Raw genomic sequence first — 26,813 nt, forward strand, 5'->3', positions numbered from 1 at the left:
TCTTTCTCCCTCTTTCTTTCATTCTTTTTTGTGTAGGAGGCGAGAAGACATTGAGTAGCCTTTCTTTGGTCTTTGCACTCCACCACTACTCCCCCACATGTGTCTACTTCCTCGACGAAATCGATGCTGCCCTAGACTATCGAAATGTATCGATTCTCGCCAACTTCGTTAAACAAAAAGCCAAGGACGCCCAGTTCATTATTATCTCCCTAAGAAATCAACTCTTCGAGCTAGCTAACCGACTGGTAAGATAAGTAAAGAGAAAAGAAGAAAATGAAAGAAAGAAAGCAAGCGCATCGCTTTCTTCATCTTGTGTTGGAAGGAAAGAAAGAGACAGGAGGCGAAAGAAGAAGAAAAGAAGAAGAAAGTATAGGAAGGAGTAACGGCTGTCGTTGTGGCTCCTCTTTATCTTCTTCTTTTCTTTGTGTATCATTATCATTATTAAGAGGGAGAGGGGGATGCCCCCAGAAGGGGAGATGAAGACCACCACGCATGCACAGAAAAGTCTCCTTCTCAGCTTGAGCTATATCTCTCTTTCTTTCTTTCCTTCCTTCTCTGTCTCTTTCTTCTTCAAGTCCTTCTTCTCAGCTTACTTCCTTTATAGGAGAAAATCGATATGCGTAGACATCATACATAGCCATACACATACATCTATCATAGCTTTCATAAGTACACGTATGACTCTCTCCCTCTCTTTCTATAGAAGTGTGTACAGGGATAGATTTCTCCGCATGTCTATATGTGTGTCTGTGTAGAGATGTGTATGGCTTTCTGTATTTGGGGGTGTCTGCGTATCTTTTCTTTTCTTTTTCATGGGGAAGTGAATGATGAGAGAGATAAGGGACAGGAAGAGACACTGCGTGGATGTGTGTATGTATGTAGGCTCTCTTTAGATCTATATCAATCAATCTATCTATCTATCTATACATACCTACATATCTATAGATCGATCGATAGATAGATAAAGAGCTACGTGTATGATGCTTTCTCTGTTGTCTGTCCCTGTTCTTTTCTCTCTGGGCCTTGTCTACTTTCTTCTTTTCTCTTCTCTCTTCATTCTTCTTCTTCTATTGTGTGCTTCTCTTTAGGTAGGAATCTATAAAACTCACGACATCACGAAATCGGTCGCCATTGATCCTGAGAGATTTCCTCTTCTTCCTCTTCTCCCCCCACCTCCACCGTCTTCTTCTTCTTCTCCCTCTCTTCTTCTTTCATCTTCTTCTTCTTTGTCTATGAATGAAGTGTCTACTCTGACTCAGAGACAAACACAGCAGAAGCCCCCCCAGCGAGAAGAAGAGGAAGGGAAAACTGCTCCTATCTCTCTTCCTCTTCTCAGCTCAACAGTAGCAACCTAGACAAATGGATGCATCCATTTCGCTTCTTCTTTCTTTTTCTTTCTTCTTCTTCTCTGTAGGATTAAAGAAGAGGTTCGTCGCTGGTAGGCCTGCGTCATGTTCTCTTAGGGGCGAGATAGAAAGGCCGTCGTAGGAATCTCTCAGCGAAGAAAGAAAGAAAGAAAAGAGAAGAGGAGAGAAAGGAGAAAAGAAAGAGAAAGATGAATAAGAAGAGATGTATAAAACATGAAGGAAGCAAAGAGACAACAGGAGAAGAAGAAGACCTCTTCTTCTTCTTCACGTGTAAAGAAAAGATAAGGAACACAAAGTCTACACAGAAAGTGAGGGTGAGAAGGAGAAAAGGAGAGAGAGATGTAACGATCTATAATAGATACAGAGGTAGACAGACAGAAGTCTATTTGCGTATATCTTCCTCCTTTCATAAATGTGTACAGAGACTTCCTTTTGTCTTTTTATTTACCTCTACGGTCTTAATGGGGGGGGATAGTTCTGAGAGACGAGACGTGTCTTTCTGTCTCGAGAGAAAAAGAGAGAGAGAGGGAAAGATATGACGGAAAGATGAAAGAAAAGAAGATAAAGGAGAAGAAGAAGTGGAGAGGTGGAAATGAAAAAGAGAAAGAAAAAGAAGAAGAAAGAAAAGATATATCTCGCCAAGTGTCTTCGATAACAGTTTTTTATACGCTTGTCTCTTTTCATTATTTAGGTGTACATACACCGCAGGAGGGAGAAGGGAAAGGAGATCGAGTTGATTTCTTAAGTTCTAACTTTAATGCAGATAAATCTCTTTCGATAACTTGAATTAAACTCTTGTCGAAACAACTCTTCTTTCTTTCTTTCTTTTTCTCTTTCAAATCAAGTTCTTCATCTGACTTTTCTTCTTTTTGTCTCATCTCTATACGTGTATCTAGTCTCTGCTGTCCGTCTTTCTTTCCTTCCTTTCAGCTTCTCTCCCTCTCTATCTAAGTACACGAAGAGCTCACAATAAACACTCTCTCTCTTTTCATAAGGAAGACATAGCTTCTTTCTCTCTCTTTCTTTCTCTTTTTTCCTTTTCATCGTTGGAAATGCGAAATCTCCTAGATTTCTTCGGTCGCTTCTTCTTACTGTCTATCAATCTATCAGCCTACGTATGTATATACATCTTTGTACATATCCGCCTGTATTTCCATATCATATGTGTAGGTAAGGTATAGGTACGTATCGGTAGACGGCCGTGTATCACGTATCACATATCTCTATATACATGTCTTGTATGTACATACAGGTAGACGGATAGAGAACTAGATTGAAAAGAAACGGGTGTAGTTGCTCCAGCAGTAGCTCAGTGTGTAGAGCTGAAGTCTGTCTATCGAGTTCTTCTTGCTGCCTTTCTATAGAGCCATACTACTCTTGACTTCATTATACTTACAGAAGAAAAGAAAGAAAGAAAGAGAAAGAAAGAAAGAAGAGATAAGAAAGAAAGAAAGAAAGAAAGGAAATCGTCTTTCAAGCAGGGCCACCCCCCCTAAGACATGGCAACGATAGAATGAGAAAGAGAGACAACAGAGATAGAAGGAGATCTACATACATACATACGTAGATTAAAGATAGGTCGATAGATTAAAGATAGATAGACAGGTTAAAGAAATATGGGAATACAGAAGCCAAGAGATACAGAGATAGATGGGCAGAGCTATTATAATGTTGTCTACGTCTATATAGCGGGGATAGATACACACTGAAGATAGATAGGTAGATAGGTCGAGTGAGAGACTTGAGCGAGAGAGAATGAGTAGAACCCCGTCCTCTCTTTTTCTTTTCTTCATGGCGATAAATTCTTCTTTATTCCACATTCTCAGACGAGAAATGCAGAAAGAGCTCTTCCCAAAGATAGAAAGTGAAAGAAAGCGACAAAGAGAGAGAGACAAGAAATGACTTCTTCTCGCACCTTGTGTAGTTTTTCTCAATTCCCCACGTGTCTCCTGTCAATCTATGAAGAAGACATGAAAATTCGACTGAAAGAGAGACAGCGAAAGAAAGGAAAAAGATGAAGAATAAGATATCGCGATTACCTTTAGCCCCTCTCTTTCGTTTCTTCCGTCTTTGACTTCCCTCCCTCTTGATGTCTTCTCTTCTTCTCTTTCTCTCAACAGAAGAGAGCTCTTAACAGAAATCTTCTTTTTCTTCGCATACAAGGTGTCGCTAGAATACGTAGTAGAGACACTATTATTCTCCTTGCTGTAGAAGTCACCTGTCAAGATGTTCCTCTTGAACTCATAATACTCCTCCTCCTCCTGTCTCTGTAGTTTATACACACCTCCATCTTTCATACGATATATATATATATATATATATGTGTGTATTTGTATGTGTATGTATATATGTGTGTGTATATGTATGTGTATCTACAGATAGATATTTGTGCAGACAGAGAGATGCATGGAGACCTTCACTCATCATTCTGTTCTTCCTATCGTGAAGAATTAAAAAGATAGATAGATAGATAAATAGATAGATATCGTGAGAGAGAGAAGGGGGATGGCCGTTCTTTTGTTTCTTCTTCTCGTTGTGTAGATGTCGATAGAAAAGTTTGAGTTAGGGAGAGAAAGTCTCTTTGAGAAGACAAAAGAAAAAACGCCAAGAGAAGAACGATAGATGAAAAGACGACACGAAGAGAGGAGAAGAAGAGAAAAGGAAGAAAACGAAGCATAAGAGAGAGAGACACACACATAAACACACAGGGCCATCATCCATCACTATATATCCACCCATACATTTATAGAGAAAGAAAGAGAGAGAAAGGTTTCCCTTCTTCTCGTCAAGTGCCCTCCTCCCCCCTTCTTAATGAGTGGAGAGAGACCTAGAATGAGAAGAAGAAGATTTAACGAACAAAAGAGCAGCCACAATAGGAAAAGAACCTAAACTTCTTCTTCACAAGGACAACTCACAGAGAAGGAAGAAGATTGAAAGAAACAGACCTCCCCCACTCGACTATGGCGACCAAGATGAAAAGGGGAGATGAAACAGATTTGAAATATCGTCTTGTATGGCAACCCGTCTTTTTCTCCACAAGTCATCTGGTCTGCCTCAAAGGCATGCATGCATGTATGAACTCTCCCTTCTTCCTCTTCCTCTTTTTCAACACACACACTCATACGAATCATAGCAAGGTGGACAGACCAACACTTCCCCATCCATCTCTTCTTCCTTCTTCTTCCTACTTCTCCTTCTCCTGGGTTATGTCTTTCAACAGCATCATGAGACATGACGAGGGCTGGAGAGTCTACTGTCTCATGACACGACACATTCATAGAGTTCGCAAAGACACAGACAGGCGGCACACACATCTCCCCCTCCTATGACTCCTCCCCCTATCCAGAGAGTAAATAAAGCCTAACGCGACAAACCCACCCTCCATGATGAGAAAGAAAGGACAGACGCAAAAAGAGGAGACACCGACACACAGACAAAGAAAATGATGCACTCAGGTGTTGCTGCTGGCTGTTCTTCTTCTCTCTTCTTCTTCTTCTTCTCATCCTTCTCCTCCTTCTCTCTGTCTCCAAACCATCACCCCTCGATCCAGACCTATCGATCGATCTATTTCTTCCTATCTACATCTCATTCTATCTTTTTCTCTTTTCTCCTGTTCTTCTTCCTTTATCTCTTGCTTTTCTCCTTATGCCTCGCTTCTTTCTTCTCTTCCTCTCTGTCTTTGTCTTCTTAGCAACACCAGCCTCTGCCTTTGGTCTTAGCGCTGAGTTTAATTTTCTTCGGGTCATCCGGAGCCAGAGGTAGAGGGGTGATGCATGCAGCCGGATTGATCATGCCGTATGGGTCATAGTAACAAGGCCCAGGCAGAGGCGTTGGTGCAAGATGTGAAGGTCCCATGACACCTCCCAAACCTGCCGAGGGGGGACCTGTATAAAAAGAATTGCAGATAGGAATCCCTTCAACTTGGTCTCCTGCTCCCCCACCAAAAGCGTAACTCCCCTCCGCTCCCCCTACTACTGCTGCTGGCCCTCCTGGGCTTGTCGATGAAAGCACAGCTCCTCCATAGATGCTAGGGGGAGGCGCCTGCGGAGAGAAAAGAAGAAAAAAGGAGAAGAAAGATGATGAAGAGAGATGTAGTAGATGTTCCCCACGGAGAGAACGAGAGAGAGAGAAAGAGGGTTATTATGAGGAGGGTTTGCAGCTATGAAGAAGAAGGGAGAGGGAGAAAAGACGGAGAGAGGGTGGGGATGGAGTACTGATGGATGGGATACATACATTAGAGAGATAGGATTGTGTGGCTGATATATACACAAATACATACAAGATACGTGTATATACTGAGAGATATATATGTTATCTATGAATGTACGTATATAAGGAAGGAGATAGGAGTAGGTCATGAATGGACTACGTACTTCTTTTCTTTTCTAGACGATGAAGAAAGCCATGCGCATCGAAAAGGCAACAACCCAAACAGAAACCTTTTAACCAACAAGACTAAGAAAGAAAGAATGAACCGACTGAGGAGATCCTAGGAAGAATGACCGTCGTCGTCTATAGATAGCTCTACATATGCGTGAATATGACTTCCTGAAGTGACACAGAAGAGATCTCCAGAGAGGCACAGAAGAGAAACAGGAAGAAGATACACAGGAAGAAGAAGGGAAAGAAGAAAGAGGAAGAGTATGTTTGCTTACGGTAGGCCGTTGGGAGGCGTTCATCATCATATGAATGTTATAAGGCAGGCCCATAGGGCCATAGAGGGCTTGTTGCTGCCCTATCGCTGCTAGTTGTACGGCAGTTGGGTCAGCTGGCTGCTGGGTAGTCGTAGAGACGTAGGGAGTTCCTTCCTTGAAGATTCCTTCCTTACTTTGAAGAGACTCATGTCCTCCCGAGGGAAGAGGTGGAGACGATGAAGTCGCGGAAGAAGATGAAGAAGAATACATCATGCTACTGTCTTGTGAAAGTCCTGTCATGGCCACGCCAGAAGGTGGGGGAGCTGAAGAAGAAGAGTAAGTGAGATGAGAAGAAGATGAAGGGTAACCAGCAGAGCCGCTTGAAGAATTCATAGCTGCTGCGGATGTGGGACTTCCAGCAAGACCAGATGAGTCTATGACACCTGTGAAGGAAACCTGATGGTGATAGGGCGAGGAAGATGTCTGAGCTCCTCCACTACCAGAAGAGGTCGAAGCAGAAGGATTCTCCATTGTGAAAGAGAAAAAAAAAGAAAGGAGAGATGAGAAAAAAAAAGAAAACAACGATGTTCGATGAACAACAGCTAGCTAGAAGCTAGTGTGATGGTGATGGAGGCGAGGGAAAGTTGGAGAACGGAAATGGGGGTGGTTGAGTGTTGGGGTGTACGTACACCTGATGAAATGGCTCGAGAAGTAGGCCAGAGAAAAGTGCGTCAGACAAGAAAGGAAAGAGACTGTTTTTCTCTATGCAAAACGAAAACCCTACAAGGAGTTCATGCGAAGAAAACTATAAAGAATCCTATGGATGTGTGTATTCATCACTAACCGACCAAAACATTCAGGAGGTCTGGACGGATGAAGTTGTACGACGAATCGAAAGATTCTTCAGTTGTCTGTTTCTCTGTCTACTTGTGTTGATTGAGACGCCCTTCTCTATCTTTCCGCTTTCCCTTCTGTCGTGCTGCTGTTGTGAAGCAGAAAACTTCCTATGAAGCTTAGGCTGGGTGTGAAAGGTCGACGGACTGCTCGTGGGTAGTCGTGGCTCTTCACGAGCTCTTCCGCTCAAGAGATGACTGCTAGACGGTGAAAACGAAAAAACCACACCATAAAAAAGAACGACAAATAAGTCAAAGTATCGAGAAATGAAAAGACGAACAAGGAAAGCCCTGATTTCGGGTGTAAGCAGATCTCTTCTGAGAGAGACAAAGAAAGAAAGAACACTTAGAAATCAAAGTGAGTGGCGAAGTCTTTGAGTCAACTGCCTCTGCATCATCATCATCATCCATGACCATCAGTCTGCTAATAGCTAGTAGTAGCTACAAGCTTCTCAGAAGCTGCGCGCTGCGTGGTGTTTTCTCGTACGTTAGAAGACACAGCAGCACGTGTGGGATGCCGATGATGCCCTAATAGCTAGCTACTCGGATTAAGAGCTAGTTGAGAACGTGCGTGAAGAAAATCGAACGAGAAACACAGAAAGAAGACCCACTTCCCAGTATTCTGACAAGGTCGGAGAAGACTACTGGCCTATGTCTAAATTCAAATGTCGTGGCTGGAGATTGAACAGGATTGCAGAAGAAAGTGGCTGTGAGTTTGTTCGGTTGTCTGTCCCTTGGAAGGAGGCCGGCTTGTTGAGGTGTACGTACACCTGAGTCAAGGTGAGAAGAAGGAACAACACCACCATCACGGGGGCAGCCAAGCATGAGTCAGCACACCAAGAAACATGTCACACGGGTGTTTCTAGAGACAAGTAGCAAGTCATCTTTTATACGGACAACAAATTTCTTCATCTTTCTCTTCCTCTCATTCTTTCTTCCTCTCATCATGCATGATCTTCGCCGGAGAGTGGGTAGGTGGAAGTCTGCTTGCTTAAGCCAAGGAAAGTCTTCTAACTTCTCACCTTCATTACACTCTATAGGAAATCAGTGGAAAGCAAGAAAGACTCTTGGCCTTGCATGTCTATCTACCTCCAGGCAGACATTCGCTATCTCCCGGGACGCCTCATGGATACCTCCGCCATAGACATAGTATCTATCCTAAAACGTATCTAGATATCTGTATAGGCAGCCGTAAAGAGAGAGAAAGATATTCATCCATTCTTCGACTCGAGAATCTGTCAAGACACACATCGATTTCCATCAAGACGAGAACTCCGACCCTCTTCATGCTTAGTTATCTCTACAAAGTGAACCTTTCACTATCTTATATCTGCATCTCTCGGAGAATCTTTGATTAGCTATCCCTGTCACACCCGACTACAACTCCGCTTCGCCACTGCCTGCGGGGGTGACTAAGTGAAAGAAGAGCCAGGCTCTTCACCTCAGCGTCATGGACATGCTGCGGTACCTCTATACAGCCCGATTTCGAGTCTATCAAAGGAGCCTCGTGTACCTCTCTTTCTTCCTTTCTGAATATGGTTCGGCTTTACATCTATGAAAGGTGTCTGTCCTAGCTGTCTTTCTTTCCAAAAGAGAGAAAGACTTGCTTTTTGTCTCTTCACAAGATGTAGGTCCATACGCTAAGAAAGGTGGGAAGCGACTCTTCTTCTTTTTCCGGATCATGTATCAACTACACCGGTGATGGTCTTCTTTCTTCTTTCGCCGTTGTGTATGTGAAGATTAGACAAGACATTTATTTCCTCAGTCCATTCCATATATGTCTGTAACTCCCTCTCTCTCTTTTCTTCTCTTCTTGAATTCCTCATGTTGTTCTCCCTCCATCAATGATAGGGCGTTGCCCTAGAGTGGACTATTCCTCGGTCTCTTCTCTTTCCCTACCATCGATGCTCCATAGCAAAAGAAGAGTTAGCCCCTCTTTCTTGACTTCTTCACTCTCTTTCCCTAGTAAGAAATGGTCAAAAATAAAGTAGCGAAGTCTCTTCTCATCTCATCTCCGTATATAAAACGATTTCCCATACTCCCACCTCTGACGATCTCACTAAACTCCTCTCTCCCTCCTACATCATCACCCCCACACCTATGACGACAGTAGAGTGAGGAAACTTCCTGCGATAGAGATAGATGGAAAGAATAAAGATAGGAGATAGATAGACGAAAGATACATCGATTGAAGATAGGTAAGTAGATTGATTCAGAAGGTAGAGAGGTAGACTGGAAAGAGACAGATAGATGCATCCCCTTCGTACTTGCATCTGATCTATCTAATCTAGATTCAAGCTAACCTAATCTAATCTATTTATATGTATATATATGTATATACATATAAGTATATGTATATGTCGCTATAGCATTGAGTGTTGAGTGGTATGTGTCTTATTAGTGTGTCTCTCGATAGATCTTTTACTCCGAGAGGCGACTCTTGTTCTTCTTTCTATCTATCATTATCCTTCCTTAAAGGTAACGCTATCGCCCATGACTTTCTTCCTTCTCTAAAGAAAAATGTACCTCCAGCGAGAAAAGAAAGAGAGTTGCAGAACAGCCATTGATCCTACCACCACGCCAGTTGTTCAAAGAAAGAAATTCAAGACGAAAGAGAGATCTGTCTACCAAAGAAAGACGAGGAGACTAAACGAAGAAATCGATTCTCTTCTTAGATATAGATATGTGTCCCAGGGTTAAGGAGAAGAAACCTTCCTCCGCTTGTCTCTGGAGAAGAAGAAGAAGAGAGACTGTTCTTCTCTTTCGTTAGCTCTTTCTCTGTTGAGAAGACATCCGACTGTTTCTGTCGCATGCATAGGTCATGTATATCATCGAAGATTTCTACCTTTTTGAGTTGGCATGCCTCCTTCAGTCTCTCGGAAGCTTCTCCGAAGTCTTCACTCCCTATGGGAAATACATCGTAATAGCTAGCTATCGACAGTCTCGATGTTAAATCCAAATGGGCCTGCAAAAAGAACACATGAACAACAGGAGACATGGGACAAAATACGAAAAGAAGAAGCATGGGTCTTACTTTCCTAGGAAGCTCGAAAGGAGAATCTCAAGGAACTACCAAAGAAAGAAAGAAAGAAAAGAAAGGAGATGTGGAGACAAGAAGAGAAAAGAGAAGAAAGAACGCTATAGAAAAAAAGATAAAAAGACAGAGAGAGAGAGTGAGATGTCTCGAGGTGTACAGAGATGTGGGGTGGTGTCTAGACACTCTGGTGAAGATCAAAGTGGCCGGGTGTCTAGACACATCACATCAAGCTGGCAAAGAAGTCGATCCCTCTGCTGAATCGTTCTTCACTGAAAGAAAAGAATGAACGAGGCCTTTCTCATCTCTCATAGAAACAATCTTTTATCTCCGCATGCCTGCTACAATAGTACAGATGCCTAGACACATAGAGGAAGGTATAGACACTTCTAGAGTGTATACACTCATACAGATAGCTAGATGTACAGCCAGATCTTTGCAGATGTCTACACATCCATATGCTTGTATAGAGGGAGAGATCTTAGTGAGTATTTTCACAGCGTTACATGGATCACTTTGAATTGTCGATAAGAAACAATTCTCTCGATAGTTCTCTAGATCGGATGTATAAATCTTCTACGAGATTGCTCTACCAGACTTGACGTCTCCATACAGCGAGGAAGAAAGATAGAGATGGACAGCAGATAAATCAATGGATACATACATGTACATAAACATAGACAGACAGATAGATAGATATATACATACATGCATATATATATAGATACATATATATACATATAGATATCTATACATGCATACGGTTGATCTACGTATCTCTTTGGCTTGAGTGGACACGAGGAAGAGGGAGGAAGAAGAAGGTAGAGATAGCTGCTGTCTATCATGTCATTCTTTCTTTCTTTCTTTCAGCCTTTCTTTCTTTTCTTTGTTTCGTTTGATCTTCTTTTCCTTCTCTTTCACCTTACATCCACAGCTTCATGAGGAGACATCTGATATCTATACATGTACTGACGAGGTTCATATCCACCTATAGGCAAGATCGATAGATCAAATACAAAGTCATCTCCATCAGTATCTTTCTTCTCCTCCTCCTCTTCTTGTTCGCTTTCCTCCTTTAAGCCTTGAGTCTTCTTCTCCCTCTTTCTCTCCACCTCGTCTGTATCTTCTTCTCCTTTTCTTCTTCTTTCCTCATGTCTTCTCTTCTTCATGTTTGTCTCTTCTTCCTTCTTCTTCTTTTCTTCTCCCCCTTCAATAAGATAGAGGATTTCTTCCTCTTCTTCTCTACAGGCTTCATCTCTTCTTCTTCTTCTCCGTATTTCTTCGAGATGTCTTTGGTACATTTCTTCTTCTTTCACTTCTCCCCGAAACGTTTCAAGATCATTCCACGCCGAATCTCTTATCAACCGGAACATCTTCCGACTATAAGCCGATTTCCCTCCAAAATACACCACCTTTTTCTCGACTTCTTCCTCGCCTTCTCTTCTTCCATCTTCTGTAGGAGAAGACGAGCCTTTCATCCATGTGAGAACATAGCTTCCCCAGCCAGGCATATTAAAGTCTAGGCCGTATCTTCCTGTACTTTTGTGAAGAGAGGGAGAGAAGAAGATTAGGAGATTTCTCCCGAACTTGACACGATCAGCCCAATTCATTGGATAGACATTTCCAAAGAGAGAGGGAGAGAGATATCTCCGGCAATAAGCTCCTTGGGGAATGAAGAAGGTCGATCCATGCTTCTTTGCTAGGTGCTTAAGAGTAAGATAGTCGTAGGCATCGTAACGCGTTGAAGATATAAGGACTACGTCAATTGGAGGAAGATCTTCCAAAGATACACCTGGACGGCTTATACGAGGCACTGAGAAGGAAAGAAAGAAATAAGAAAGAAAGAAAGAACAGGAGAAATGGGAGAAGGGAGTTGTGTGTGGAGAAAGAGAGAATGAAAAGAAAGAGAAAGAGGGAAAGATACATTTCTTTGTATGGAACTCGAGTGAAGAATCTCTCGTTTCTTTTCGCTCGCCTTCTTTTCGTCATCTTCATTAAATTACAAAGAGCTGAGAAAAGAACCCCTCACTCTTCTCTCTTCCACCACAGAGATAGATAGATAGATCGATTAAAGATAGACAGGTAGATAGATAGATTGGAGATAGTAGATACAAAGATAGATAGATAAAGATAGATAGATAGATAGCTATAGAGACGTATATAAAATGCATGTACAAATACTTGCAGGCACACAGGGGGGTATAGATACATGCATGGATGTGTGGGTTCTGCTGTCTTTTAAGATTAGACAGAAAGAGGTGGGAAGTGAAAAGAAAAGAAAAGAAAAGAAGATTCAAGCTCGAGGCTTCTACAAGAGAAACTCCTTCATGTCTCTGTATACAGGGAATAGTGAAGGGAACTGTCTCTCTATCGTTAACGTATCTGATTCGCTGTCTCTATATATATTTCTCTCTTTCATCTCTGTATCTACCTATCTCTCAATCTTTACTCTATTCTATCTCTCTCTCATTCCTTCTAGGAATGTGCCTCGTATGTCTCCTGTGAACCCCGAGCGTCACGCAACTCACTGCAGCGACGAAGAAGAAGAAGAAAAGAAGAAGGCGGAGTGTTTCTTCTTTCTCCTTTCTTCTTCTTCTTTTCTTTCTTTCTATTTTCTACCATACCTCCTAGATATCCATAAGGCCCAGCCTTATAGGAGAAGATTGGATCTGTTAAGACGTTCACGCCGTCACACTGCAGAAGAAACGTTCCATGGCCTATACATTCCACTCGCAAAGGCATAGAAGAAGAAGAAGAAGAAGAAGGAGAGGAGAAAGAGATAGAAGAAGATAAAGAAGAAGATGAGGATTCTTCTTTCTCTGTTTCTTTATCTTCTCTGAGAGAAGAGGAAGAAGAGAAAGAGATAGAAGGAGAGGAGGAAGAAGAAGAGGACTGGTCTTTCTTTCTTTTTGTCTCTTCTCTCAGAGAAGAAGAAGCATGTGTCTCATCATGTGTTTGATCTGTAACGTATTCCGGTGGAGGTCTCGCTGAAGGGAAGGGTTGAGAGACAGGCCAGAGAGAAGGAGACCTCCACCGCGGATCAAAGAAAGATGAAGAAAAAGAAGAAGATCGAAAGTGAAGAGAAAAAGACCCGGGAAGAAGAGACAAAAATGATGAAGATTTCTTCTCTCTCCTCTTCACAGAATCTTCACGAACTTCTTCCCCTTCTTCTTGCCGGGGGTGTTTTGAACGACCAGAAGAATTCTTAATCTTCTTCTTATTCGTAGTAGTGGCGAAAGTGTCTCTTTCTTCCTTAGGGGTTTGCACGCAGAGATTCTCGAGCTTCTTCTGTCGAAGGTGCTGGTGCCACTGGAGGAGGCGATAGCGCAGAAACTCGCGTCTCGATGTGAAGCGAGGAGAAGAATACGGAGAAGAGGCAGGAGGATCGAAATGAAAGAAGAAAAGACGGAGAAAAGAACGTGGGAGAGAAGACAGAAAGGTCCATTTATCGTGGAGAGAAGAAGAAGAAGGTGGAGGAGGAGAGAAGCTTCTGCGTGGCGATCCTCGGCTAGATGTAGAAAAGTGACGCTTTGGGAGAAGAAAGACAGAGAATGAAAAAGAAGGAAGAGAAGAAGAAGAAGAGGAGGAAGAGAAAAAAAAAGAAGAAGGGAGACGAAAAGAATGGATAGGATGGCGATTCGTCATTCTCAAGAAGGAAGAAGATGAAAGAGAGCAAGAAAGAAAAAGGGACTAGTCTCTTGCTGAGACTTCAGAGAAGAGTGAAGAGAAGGGAGCGACGCCTAAGAAAGAAAAGAAAAGAAAAGGAAGGAAAGAAGAAAAGAAAGAAAGAAAGAAGAGAAAAGCAATATTTGTATAGAGAGTCATTAGCTTCAACAGCTTGATCTACAAGAGTGAGGGCAAAAGAAAGAGAGAGAGAGAAGGCTACCTAAGAAGCTATCCTATGTCATCAGGTGTATGTATATACACTAGACACGTACCTCTATCTATCTATCTATCTATCTATCTACCGATCTACCTTGAATCGGCATATCTATCTGCCTATCTTGAATCTATCTATCTATCTTTACCTGTATGTCTCTGTCTGGCGTCATTACCTTCTTCATCCGGAGAGAAAGAATTCGTTTTCTTCTGCCCTCGATGTCGACAAAGAAGCGGAGAGATTCGCCGATCTTTCTTTCATTTCTTCTCTCTCGTCTGTATCAGAGACTTCAAGATCGATCCTTTCTCTTTCCCCACGAAACACATTCCCTCTTTGTAAGAAGAGCGTTCCTTCTTGAAGTGTATGTACACAAAGACTTAGAGATATACCTCTGAAAAGAAGGGACAGCAGGAGTGAAGAGAAGGATGAAATGGTGAATAGGGTGTACGTACGTGTGTATGTACACTTGAAAAGACGAGAAGGGAGAGAATGAGGAAGACGAACACGGCTTAATTTCTCCCCTTTTGTTCTTTCCTCCTATAAGAATGATACATGAAAGAAGCCGTCCTTTCTTCAAGACTCTACCTCTCCCTTGTAAGCAAAGAAGCACGAAGTGACCTTAGGAGACATGAGGTTCTTCTCAGAACCTCCGCTTACCAGAAGAGAGGGAAGAGAATTGAAAGAGGAACTGACCAAGGCGCACGAACGCTCCGAGAAAGCCAATGAAACAAGAGAAGTTCTACTCAAAAGTCTTGATGAAGGAGATACGACCTCTAACGAAGAAACAGGAACGGCTATGAATTGTCCCCCTGAAAATAATAGCTGAAGACTGCATGCATGCAAACTCTACCCATGCACGCGATAAGACTCCCTGTGCATGTGCTGGAGTGACATTTTCAGAGGAAAAGAAGACACGATAGAAATCTCAACATTAGGTTGAAAGAGATGCCCTCCTCTTCAGCTTCACAAAGATTATATCCCGAGCAACTCCACTATATACACTCTCCATGAAGAAGACAAAACGAGAGAGAGCGATCTTCTGTAACGGTACGGAAGAGAACTCCATGAAATGGAGAGAAAGAGTAAGTAAAGAACCCTTTCCGGTCTTTTTCAAAGTGTCTTTCTACTGCAGCTTGTGTGTATCAGTCGATGGGTTACCTCCATCGAAGCAAGAAATCCCTTTTCTGTTTACGAGAAGAATCTCATTCTTTCAGTTCTCAAGAAGACGAGAGCCCTGGCCATCAACGTCTCCAGAGAAAAGAAGTGTCTGTGGAGGTACGGATCGCTCTCTGCTGTCTCTAGACTGATGAGAGAGGAAGGGTCAAGAGTTGCCGTGCGCGCTTGCATCACGAGAAGATCGGACAGCGAATCGTCTAGAAGTTGAATAGAGAATAGCTCTCCTCTTCTTTCCCATTCATCTTAATTGTATGATCGTAGGCTCCTTTCTTCAATTCCCACATTCTCTAACATCGGAAGGTGTCTTTCACACAGGAAATTGAGGTCTCTCTGTATGTGTATGTGATACATCATCTAGTTCGTTGACCAATGGAGACTTCTAGTTAAGGATTTCCGGCTGAAGGAGAGGATACGGAGAGACGAGATAAGCTTGCTCGTGTGTGTAGAGAGATTTCACCTTTCTCTGACTCTCTTGTACCGAGTCACCCAAAAAGAGAGCGTTCTTTCATTCAGTGAAAGAAGTTCCGAGTTCTTTCCATTCAGACAGGAATGAAAGAAAAAAGGGAAAGACCACCTCCCCGCCTGCCGTAGTCGGTATTCGTGGCTACTGTAGAACCGAAGCAAACTCGTCTTCACTCTCATACCAATAAGGAAAGGCATGGATGTATAAACTGACAATTCAGAGAACGGCACACACAGGTTCCCATGAGAAAGGAATCGAATCGATGAAGCGGCGCGTCAAAAGGAGAGGACAGAGAGATCATGAATATCGATTTATCTATTATCAGAGATAGATTATTAAGGTTTTGATCTGACAGTTTTCCTCCCCAAGAAGGAAGGAAATCCAAATACATGCGCTAGGGTAAAGTCCTCATCACATGCAGATAAATGGATATTCATCTCTCTCGTCCTCTTGGCATTTTCTTAGACACTTTCGAGTTCAAGTTCTTCCCCTGCAACAGTAGACAACCACCCTGTTGAAAGCTCAGACAAATGCCTCGATTTTGAATCACCAAGTAAAGAGGACGGCGATGAAAAGTCGACAGACAAGAACTGTCTTGTCGATTTCTCAGCATCCCTATCATTCTCGTCATCAGAATCATCTTCGCCTCATGGTCGTCGCCGAAAGTCTTCCTTTCGGATCATCTTAGCGTATCTCGTGAGCATCGTCTGCTGAAGAGTATGGACACCGTAAAAGACTCGGGTGTATGTACACCTTCAGAGACTCTGTATCCTCTCTGTGAGATTCGCGTACGCACCTCTGTGGGATTACACTATCGACGATGGATATGCTATGTATGTATACACAAATACATTCTCTCGAAGGAAAAGAGCATAAAAGAAAACAGTCAAGACAGAACAGACACGGCCACACACACACATACACCATTACAGCATGCGTACGCATATGAAAAGTCCGTTTATGATAGAGATGACTTCTGTCGTGTTCAGTGAGTTTTCTGTTTTTGCGCCAAGAGCAGTGAGTGTGTTTTCTCACCCACCACGTCCGGTAATACATGCGCTTGAGTTTTTGTCATCACCACGACGCAACCCTGCATGCGCTCAGGTGTACGTACACCCGAACCTTGGGGCATAGACACACTCAATCCCATGACGGCATAGACATGCACTCTGATGCAATCATACGAGAGACACACGATACTCGCATCGAACTCTAGAAGTCTTGATCTGAGAGGTCAGAGAGAGGAATTCTCGATCAGAGATAGATTATTAAAGTTGTGACATGTCAGTTTCCCTCCTTGAGAAGGAAATCCAAATACATGCGCTAGGGTAAATCCTCATCATCGAAGACATCCATCCCTCTCTCGTCTATATCATTTCCTCTCCTCTGTTCACATCTGGAGAAGAAAGAACTCGCTGGTCCTCTTTCTCTTTCTGTTCCATCAGACAAATGCCTCAAGACGAATCACGGGAGAGAACAAGACAGACCGAAGATGAATCTCCTAGCCTTCTCATTCTTCATCCTCGTCATCAAAATCATCACCACGGCAGAAAGAGAAGTGTATGTACATCCATATCGCTAACTACACCTCTACGAAGGACAGATCGAAGAAAACCGACACCATACATTTACAAACTCTCTCTTCCCGTATTTCTCTTAGATTCAACGGACTACGAAGAAACACTTCACACTCAACATCCCACGGATGTACGCATGTGGAAAACCGCATGCATGACACCTTCAAGTACACAAGCATGATATCTGTATACACCTATACATGCCTTTTTATCTATCTAGAGATAGATATGGCATATCAAATACACATCTCATTACACATTTTTAAGTGGAGTCAAGCAGGAAGAGAACGACGAGCGCGAAAACGAACAAGAAGAAAGGATAGAGAAGAGGAGAGAGTCAGAGTAACTATGACATAAGGAAGAAATGATCTTCAAGGAAAGGATTCTTGGTAGGCCTCACCAGAACGGCGAAGCCTTAGCGAATCCTTCAGGAATACGGAAGTTTTCATCATATCTCTTCTTCTCTTCAAGATATAGAAAAGCTCACTACCAACACCACATAGACAAACACAAGAGATATACGCCTAGAGGCATGTATAGGTATGAATGCGTCTATCCACATCTGTATGTATATGGAAATATAAGAATCACCTGTGCAGCGGAAGATAGTCATGGCCATGCAGGGTGCTTACCTCCATTCACAAGACAGCTGGAAAAGCCGAGCAATAGATCATCATGAAACAAGACTTGAAGAAACAGACGACCCTGCTCAGATCTGTGGGGGTGCTTTTTGCATGGAGCTAGCTAGCTGGCTACCTGTCTAGGTGTGACTGCAGACATAGATAGCTGTGAACAGTATGACTTTCATCAACAATGCTTCCTACGGTTTACCGAGGTGATCCTGCAACGCATAAGAGAGCATTGAAGAGAGAAAAGAGGCTGGAGTATTCCCGTCCTCCTGTGCCTGTATGGGAGAGAAGTTGTATCGAGAGTTTTAACTCTTCATGTCGTTAATCGTTTCACAATTGATAGAAAGAATGAAAACAAGGAACAGTCAGATCAGAAGAAATCCATACGAAACACAAGAAAGAAACAGATCTTCAACACCTTAACTTAACGAGTCGATGACAACTCCCGACTGGAGCCATCCATCCCCCGTCGTCTTTCTTGCTTGCAGTCCTCTCTTCTTCCTGCCTGTCTCAAAGACTATCCTCTCCGCCGAGTCCATCCTTCTTTCTTTGCTTCCTCTCGTATCACTCGTTGACTCCTTCACGACCTCCTATCCTCGGCTTTTAAGCGCTAGTTGTGTTTCTTGTGTAGATATACTGAGCGTGGTGGTGGTCGCCGACCATCTTGATCAGACCTTCCTTACACAAGAATCGAATAGCTTGACGAGCTAGGGAAGCGTTGACCTTAAGACGTTCACATACAGTGTAGGGAGTGATAAGACGAGCTTTAGGAATATCACTCATCAGTTTATCATACGTCGCTTTGTCGAACAAGACAGAGTGGTTTAGCTTATCCTTGCTCTTGCCCTTGGACCACTTCTGTAGAAAGAAAGGAAACAGAATTACATGCAGGGGGGAAAGAGAGACACATCAACACACATAAAGGTCGCCCTTGATTTGAAAAGCTTCGCCGAAGTCATGTACGTAGAGTAGATTAACCAAAAGTAGACTAAAGATAAACATAGATGTGCACTTCATGTAGAGAGGTCAGCGCAATAAGCGAGGAGGATAAGAGGAGAGAAAGAGCATGAATGGCTGTGTATGATACGTTCTGTTCTTCTTCAGCGTCGGATTGTCAGCTGAAGGTTGTCTTCATGATGAGTCTAAAGAGGAGACTCATCAGGCCTATCATTGAAAGTCATCAGCAGAAAAACAGAAAAGCATTCTAAACACGCCTCATCCTCCTCCACATCGTTAGATCACTCAACCCCTCCGTCATCTCATGCTGAGATATTTAACAAGGACGCATATGCTAGAAGAGAGACAGAAGCGACCACAAGCGAAAGAAAAAGAACGGACAATCCACCTTGAAGGATCTTTCACTACCCCACACCAGAGAAATAAAAGGGGCTGGCTGAGTCAGTGGTGATACAGCCATGTATGTATCGATGTATCTCTTTCCCGAAGACGAAAAGAAAACGAAAGCACACGGGTAATATAACGAACTAGAGATGGGGGGAACCGGAGAAACATCTCCATTCGAAAAGGCATCAGCGGTCGACACTTACTTCATACGACGTATCTACATATGAAAGTGCTAGTTGTCCTTACCTTCTTGTTCTTCCTGCTACCTGCGGCAGCGGCGGCCGCGATCTGCTCTTTAGTCTTCTTCTCCTTAGGTGCCATCTTGCAGGTATTCTGGTTTATCTATCTCCCTGAAAAGGACAGAAACAGAACGTTTGTGCGTTCCATCCAAAGGATTCTATTATTATACAGCGAGCCTATGGGGAGGCTCAGCAACACAAGGGTAATTAATAGTAGATGGGGGGGCAGGTGTGAAGGTGAACTACTAGGAAGTGTTAGAAGGTAAGGTGGATCAAAACAATAGCGGGAAAGGAAGATCTGAATCAGAAAGATGTATGAAGAGAGATCTAGGTAGATGGATCAGACGCATCACGACACCCCACACCTGTCGTACGCTATAGATATCTCCATTACGTGAGACAGTCATCAATGCTGACTGCGCTTCAAGAGTACAGAAGATGGTTTTCCTCTACTACAAGTTCGCATAAGAAAGGGAGGAAGCTAAGAGGCAAAAAGAAGACATGAGTGTTGTATGGACGAAGCCTTTTGGCAAAGAAGAGCAAAAAGAGACGAATCGACGGTCGAGAGATACGGTAGTCTATTCGTGTGGAAACCTAGAAGGGAGAAAGTCATGCTCCCCCATGATGTGCTGGATTGAGAGAACGGATGATCGGTATGAAGAAGAGAAAGTGAACGGAGGAGAGTGTAGAAAAAGAAAAAAAGAATGTGTGGAGAGTAGAATGAAAGAAGTGAAATAGAACTGAATGTGCACCATGCACTAAAGGATGATACGACGAAGGATGTATGCCATCCATCAACCTCTCCGACCACGAGGTGTATGTACACCAGGCGGCGGCGTGGGGCTGATGGTGCCTATCAGGTTCCTTGCTTCAAGCAGAGAGCTAAAAAGACAAAAAAACGTCTGGTACATCGACCAGGAAAGGATCTTTGAATGAAATGAAAGGAGAGAAATAACGAAAACTGTACGAAAGATACGAAACACGATTAGAAACAACAATGGATTCACTCCCCTACGCAAATCGCAAACATCATACCAGCCCAATGACAGAGAAGTCGGTAAAACTGAAGAGAAGACTTACTCTTCTTTTACTTCTCTCCTTTTTCAAAGAACAATAAAAAAGAAAAAGAGACAAAAGAGAGAGAAAGATAAACACACAAGTCCGTCAACAGTCCCAAGAAGTCTACGGCGAAGTTTTCCTTCCTTACCTTGCGGCGTGAGAGAACGAGTCCTGTCATCGAAACAAAACCTCCCCGCCTTCTTTAAGAAAACTTCCAGTCGTTTTCTCTTTCCCTTCTCATTATGTGACGTCGTCTTACTGAGGGTCGTTCTGTCTCTTTTCCCCTAAGGCGAATAAACACGCCACCTACCCCACCCCCCCACAGTCCTCCTCCTGTATCTCCTGTAATGACCCTGTTTCACTCACTCTCTCGTCTTACATACGGGGAAATCCCTACCCTAAGAGACTACCGCGAGGAAATCGATCGCCCTTCCTCGAAACGAGCCTCCAGCAGCATGGCCTACACAGACGTCGTAACGGTTCGTCAAGACTGATACCACCATCATATTCGACAAGAGCACCTCAGATCACATAGTTTGTATGTGTTGGTACATTGCTTTAATGATGGAAAGTATTCTGGAATCTGTGAGCTTCTTTACTCCTCTTTTACTTGTCGCTTTCTGATTCTTGCCTTGAGAGGCCCCCATTTCTTAAGCGGCAGTAGCGCAGTGTGCCGTACCTCATACCGCCGAGGTTCGCTGTATGAAGAACTGAGAATAGAACTTTCCTTTTCTCGTGCACTGTGTCGCTTGTTACGGTAGCTTAAGTATCCTCTCATTCATCCTGGAGTCTTCAGACCTGCCCATCATTGACCTAGCTCGGCTTCATCTGGTGAAAATGGGAGCGAGCTGCCCTCTCAGGCTGACGCTGCTGTGCTCCTAGTCCTTGATCTTCGCTGGGAGAACATTTGTTGAGTTGCAGGAGAAGGGAGGGAGCAGTGTTGAAGAGACAGACTTCAATCTCTCTCTTGAAGTGAACATAGTTGAGTGATCCGTATGTGAGTTGACTGGCCATAAGATACCTTCTACGCGATATACAATGAAACTCAAAGGGTGTCATATACATTCTTCGACTTCCCTTGCAAAAACGTGATTCTAGCTCATTATGTGGAGGCAACGGACAGACAGAAAATCTTCTCACGGCTTCATCGATGAAACCGGAAAAGTAATCGATTAGCTCGACAGGCTACGGGCCGGTGCGGATAGGCCATACCTGCTGAGTAAGGTTTTTAGATACGCACTGAGATTCCTTTCAGCGATGATGCATGTACCTAGAAGAGACATGGAGGGCAAATCATATAAAACAACGAACTTTCATCCTCCCATTCTGCCGATTTCCCTGATGCGACAGACAGGTCCGGGAGAGGTGCTTTTCTCCCTCCTCCACCAAAGTGTGTACATCGGACGGCTTCTACGGATTTCTTCTCTTCTCAAAGGACCGCATCCTATCTATAACTTCTCTAATGTCAGACTGGCTGCACTCATCAAAACGACATCCTGTCTTCGCGTTTAGTCTGCGTTGTCGAGGACAGACGGTGTATGGAAATGGATCTGTCCGTTCTGTTACCGTTCAATATTCGAGAGGACTTTCTTCCTATTCTCCTGCGATGACTGGTGATGAACCAGCTGCCTAAACCCCGTCTCCAGTCCCATCAGGAGAATCTTCAGAGCGAGATTTATTCTTCCTGCCTTCACCCGAGCACAGAGAGACTTCGTCGCACTGAGTGAAGTGACTTCCCGGGGATGAGATTCCTCCTGACAAGTGACGGTAGAAGTTTTTCTTTTCTTACTCACTCTCATGGCACACACACAAACATGCAAGTCTGCCGCAGCTACTCTCTATGGCGAGCCACCTAAGCATACCATCGACATCCGGCCCTGGGAGGGGGAAGACGGGAAATAGTGCAGCAGATAAGCAGCTTCTTCACATCATTTGTTCTGTGAAGCGGGAGCGCGAAGACCTCCCTAGCCTGTCAATCAACCTCCCTGGTCTTCATTTTCTTGTTCCTAGCGTTCTCATTGCACGTAGATGTTTCCAGCATGTACTCTTCTCTCACGCACTGGCAACGAAGGAGCGTGAGTGCTTTACCGTAACGATCTCTACGTGTCTTGTGTCTCTCTCTGTAGGGTGGATCTAGGCTTTCAGCCACCACTGAACATACCCATGTGAGGACGCTTCTGTCCTTTAGACAGAGGTAACGTGAGAGCTCAAACCAGTCGCTGCGAAGGAGCGAGTTGGCAACCTGAAAAGTGTGAATTCTTTTTCCCGGTCTTTTCACGACGAAAAAACAACCTAACACATGGGCTAACTCAGCAGAACACCCGAGAACAGGTCATCAGACACCGCATCATTTACGGAATTCCAAGCGTCAACACAGACGTAAGTCGTAGTATACGAAGTAGACACATAATCCTTAATGAACGCCTTGGACACCCATAGCCAGCGCGACCATCCGAAGGATATGCCCAGGGGACGGCAGGGCCCCTGGGCTCAACCCTCTCTCTTCCCCGACAAATGAAAGACAAGAGAACACATCATGCGTGAACGAGTAACAGAAAACTTCTTCCTCTGCTCACATCCCATCTATCACTGACGCGATAGGTGGGTGGGGTGCAAGTGAACTGGTGCGTACGATCACACTGGCTACTTTGCCCCCTTCCGAAGAACTGATGACTTCTTTGTCGCATGCACCAAGAGTCTTCCTTTCATCACATGCACTCGAAAGACGACGAGATTCCGTTCTAAAGCTCGCTGCTACCCTCATGGTAGAATCTATGAAGGAAAGATCTTCATTATGCATAAACTGTCGCTGATTCTTCTCGGCAATTTGCCTGCTCAGGAGCGCCCTCCTTGGCCTTCATCTCGACGTGGACATGTTTTATCCGTTTACATTCCTTTTCACCTTGCACAACCCTTCCGTTCATGTCAGTGGAAGGTGGGCAAGAGAAAGACAGCGGCACTCGTGGATGAACGGTCCGAGCGGCACAATTTTTATTGTAACACTTAGCAAAGATCATTCGGTAGAGATATCCCTCTTTGGTGGTAGGAGTATTGGTAGGGAAGAGTACCCCGGCTTTTGACATCATGAGATCTGTCACACGCTTCTCAGCATAAGCCGTAAGTGACGGAATCCACTTGTCGCCTAGTCCACATACATCAGGAGAGCATGACCCCTCAGTTGGACGGTAAAGAAGGTCATCAGGGAGATAGCCTTTGAAGGCATCCCGTAGGTTTTGCTTTTCAAGTCGATCCTTATTCATGCTACCCCACATGTTCTCAGCTGGATCTCGAGTCATAACAAAATCCAGAAATTCCCGGTCAAGAAAAGGCACGCGGGCTTCGACACCCCATGCCATGGATGCCTTGCTAGCTCTGAGGAGATCGAAATACTGAAGTAAATCTAGGCACTTCTGTTGCTCACAAAAAAAGGCTTCCTTATTAGGAGCCATGTCAAAGCCAGGTAATGCTCCGAAGACTTCATTCGCCCCTTCACCTGTTAAAACAACCTTAATGCCAAGCGACTTGATAAGTCGGCAAAGAAGGTACATCGGAACCGCCTTGCGAACTGTAGGGACATCATACGTCTCAATAAGGCTAATCACATCTTCCAAGGCATTCAAGCCTTCTTCTATCTCAATGGTGAAAGCATGATGGACGGTTCCTAAGACCTCAGCCACTTTCTTGGCGACGTGGAGGTCTTTGGAATCCTTCAAACCTATGGAAAAGGTATGAAGCTGATGTGTCCATAGATGGCTGTCCATCTCGCTAGCTGAGACTTTGGCAAACTCCCGAGCAGCAATAGCTGCAACAATGAAAGACCCAAGACTTCCCCCGTCCAGCATCAGACCAAAAGGCACATCACACATAAGCCTCTTTCGCACAGACTTCTCTAAAGCTTCTCGCAAATCAGACACAAGGCATGCCTTGGTAGGTAGAGGCTTCTCAGGACTCCACCACCATGAGGGATTATAATACCGTTTAAAAGCCCCTTGGCCATTGTTAAGTGTCGAATCATAAAAGTGACCGGGAGGAAAGACGGATACCTGCTCGCAGTCATCCATTAAAGCTTTCATTTCACTGGCAAACCAGACACTCCCGTCGGAGGCATAACCAACATACATCGAACAGATTCCTAAAGGATCCCGTGCCGCAAGAAACTCTCCAGTACGACCATCAGATATGACAAATGCAAACATGCCGTCAAGTTTATCACACATGTCAGCCCCATAAAACTTATAAAGAGAAGGGAGAGGCTGACAGTCACTCCCTGTTGTCCATCCCTGAACCTCCTCCGGTGGGACTAAGGTGTCTCTCAAGACTATGTGATTATAGATTTCTCCGTTCACCGTGACAGCAATCTGTCCGGATGCATCAAACAAAGGCTGCTTTCCGGAAGCTGGGTCGACAATAGCTAGACGTTCATGGACTAAAACAGTTGAAAGAGAATTCTTCCCTGTCTGAATGTGTAGACCATTCCAGTCCGGTCCGCGATGTCTCAACGACCGAGAGCGCTCAAGAGCCAGCAAGCGAAGCTGCTCCGGATCTAGGCTAGAGTGGATGATCGCAAAGATGCCACACATGGTTGAAAAGAGAAAAACCGGAAAACACAAACAAGAAAACGTCCGAAAACGGGCGGGGGACAACGATCCCGAGGGAGTCTCGTCGGTTCTCCTTGCTCCACGCTCGGACTGAGAACGGGAGACTGCGATAAGGATTCGGGCTGTTGGCAAGAACTGCGCTACTCTTAATTATCATAGACAACTGCAAAAGCCTGGAAGCCCAACACCCGAAACACGGAACTAAGGTACTTCTGTGTGACAACAACACATCCCTGCCGATGACACCGCTGAAGAAAGCGGAGGGAGAAGTGTAGACCGTCCAGTCACAACCTCTATGAACGGACAGTTGCGACGCAAAAAAAAAAACGCAGAAGCATATGATGTTTCTTTGGTATAGAAGTTCAAATACGCAAAAGAAGCTGCTAGGAAGGCGGAAGAGAGAGGAAAGACCCAATTGGGTACCTCCCATCTGCGAAGAACACCCGAGACCTCCCGAGTTGCATGCACCGCTTGGACCTGTACAAGACGCCGGAATTAGACGGACAAGCCAAAGAGCGATCATCAGCCGGCCCTGAGTTCTTCTGCGTCGCGAGATACAGAGGAGATCGATTAACCGAGGGAAGCGCTATACTTCCGGAGGCACTCCAATCCCTTTCGTGTGAAGCACGTACTGCGGAGGCCAATCATGCTTGCCGCGATCGGGGTCTTTTACAGAGTACCAATGTGCACAGCCGTCGACAGGCCTGTCGCACCGCTCTGTCTCCCGGCACCGTTCAAAGCGTCGTCGCAACTCGGTGGGAACTGTTAGCTGAGAAATTAGTCTTGGTGTGAAAACCTCTGCTCTCTCTATCATGATCAAGACCTCCAGGCCACGAATCATACGGGTTTGATAGACAACTTGCCAGCTTCGTCCGTCAGCGATTCCTGTCCCCACCCGGGGTGAGTCTTTCATGCTTCCAGATGTCTCGAGTGTAGCTAGGATAGTCCGTCGCGGCTGGAATGCCATCCTGTCTCGCGCTAAGGCCGTTACAGTTTCTCGCACAACCTATGCTGCGTTCCACGTCGCGGACAGAATGTACCAAGCCAAGAGCTTCGGTAGCACTCAGACAAGACTCTGTGATGGTATTTCTTCAGCAGATTATTCCTTCATGGTCTCATAAGCACGGGGTGTAAGCGGCGCAATATGGCAAGACGAGACACAGCCGGGGGGACCTCGGGCAGAAGGTAAAGTCACGGCTTTCATTTTCTTGAAAACGGTCTGGGGAACACCCTTCCTGTCTCCGAAAGGAGTAGCCTTGTGTTTCTTATCGATGACCCCTAACAATGGAGATCGAGTATTGGAATCAATCATTCATTACGAGATGGCGAGCCTTCTTACCATCCTCAACTTCACTTCTGGGGAGTGCTGCGAATGCGAAGTTACTGACATCGTCAATACACGTGAGGCAACCACGGGGGTCCATACACTAATGTCAATTCCGTTTCTCAGCGCCGACGTCCGGCAGGCTGGCTGTTTCTTCTCTGTTCGAAGCGTGCGAGACAACCCACACGGCACCGTTAAAAAACCGTCAGAAAAGTGCAGGAATCTTAAGAATACCCTGGCTCAAATGAACTCTGCATGCGATGAATCGTTGCTACACCAGCTCGGCCTGGAGCCTCCCTTACCAAAGTTCGTTAGTCGAAGAGTTCTGGCTCGGTAAAATAGGTGCAGTATGTGTGTGTGTTGGGTGCGTAGACAGACAGTTTCAGAGTCTCGAAGAACCGCCGTGAACAGTAACATGTTACCCTTCTTTAATCTAGAGTGCTTGAGAGGGATGAAGTGGCCTCATCCGTCTAACTTTTCCCTGTTTCAGAAGGAATCTGTACATACCGGGGTTGTTTCATTCTAATTTCAACACTGACCTTCCTTAGTGTTCCACCGCGCATGCACCCGGGGTACATATACATCCTCTTGTGCTC

At 44.4% G+C, this 26,813-nt stretch overlaps 5 protein-coding genes across 5 annotated transcripts; 2 read left to right on the forward strand and 3 right to left on the reverse strand.

The window, feature by feature from the left end:
• Positions 1-35: 35 nt before the first annotated feature.
• Positions 36-2,081, forward strand: CSUI_006259 (smc n terminal domain-containing protein; the record flags this gene model as incomplete). The annotated part of the gene is made up of 2 exons (XM_068066423.1): positions 36-245; positions 1,089-2,081. Coding segments are annotated over 2 exons (477 nt in total), but the record flags the coding sequence as incomplete, so codon positions are not given.
• A 1,819-nt stretch (positions 2,082-3,900) lies between these two features.
• On the reverse strand, positions 3,901-9,158 carry CSUI_006260 (uncharacterized protein). Its single transcript, XM_068066424.1, has 2 exons — positions 6,023-9,158; positions 3,901-5,408 (listed from the first exon to the last, which is right to left on the reverse strand). Exons 1-2 carry the CDS (start codon positions 6,530-6,532, stop codon positions 5,055-5,057), a joined length of 864 nt encoding a protein of 287 aa, XP_067921597.1. The 5' UTR covers positions 6,533-9,158; the 3' UTR covers positions 3,901-5,054.
• Positions 9,159-9,271: 113 nt separating this feature from the next.
• Positions 9,272-20,588, reverse strand: CSUI_006261 (beta-lactamase superfamily domain protein). Its single transcript, XM_068066425.1, has 7 exons — positions 20,444-20,588; positions 19,244-19,339; positions 14,967-18,511; positions 13,984-14,199; positions 12,553-13,668; positions 10,855-11,741; positions 9,272-9,859 (listed from the first exon to the last, which is right to left on the reverse strand). The coding sequence occupies exons 5-7, from the start codon at positions 13,571-13,573 to the stop codon at positions 9,566-9,568; spliced, it is 2,202 nt and encodes a 733-aa protein (XP_067921598.1). The 5' UTR covers positions 13,574-13,668; positions 13,984-14,199; positions 14,967-18,511; positions 19,244-19,339; positions 20,444-20,588; the 3' UTR covers positions 9,272-9,565.
• A 221-nt stretch (positions 20,589-20,809) lies between these two features.
• CSUI_006262 (uncharacterized protein) lies at positions 20,810-21,714 on the forward strand (the record flags this gene model as incomplete). Its single annotated transcript, XM_068066426.1, has 1 exon — positions 20,810-21,714. A coding segment is annotated over one exon (246 nt), but the record flags the coding sequence as incomplete, so codon positions are not given.
• Positions 21,715-22,558: 844 nt separating this feature from the next.
• On the reverse strand, positions 22,559-25,497 carry CSUI_006263 (asparagine synthetase). Its single transcript, XM_068066427.1, has one exon. It carries the CDS (start codon positions 24,873-24,875, stop codon positions 23,088-23,090), a length of 1,788 nt encoding a protein of 595 aa, XP_067921600.1. The 5' UTR covers positions 24,876-25,497; the 3' UTR covers positions 22,559-23,087.
• Between the last annotated feature and the right edge of the window lie 1,316 nt (positions 25,498-26,813).

Source organism: Cystoisospora suis (assembly GCF_002600585.1).
Source record: "Cystoisospora suis strain Wien I chromosome Unknown contig_3136, whole genome shotgun sequence".
Lineage (NCBI taxonomy): Eukaryota > Apicomplexa > Conoidasida > Eucoccidiorida > Sarcocystidae > Cystoisospora > Cystoisospora suis.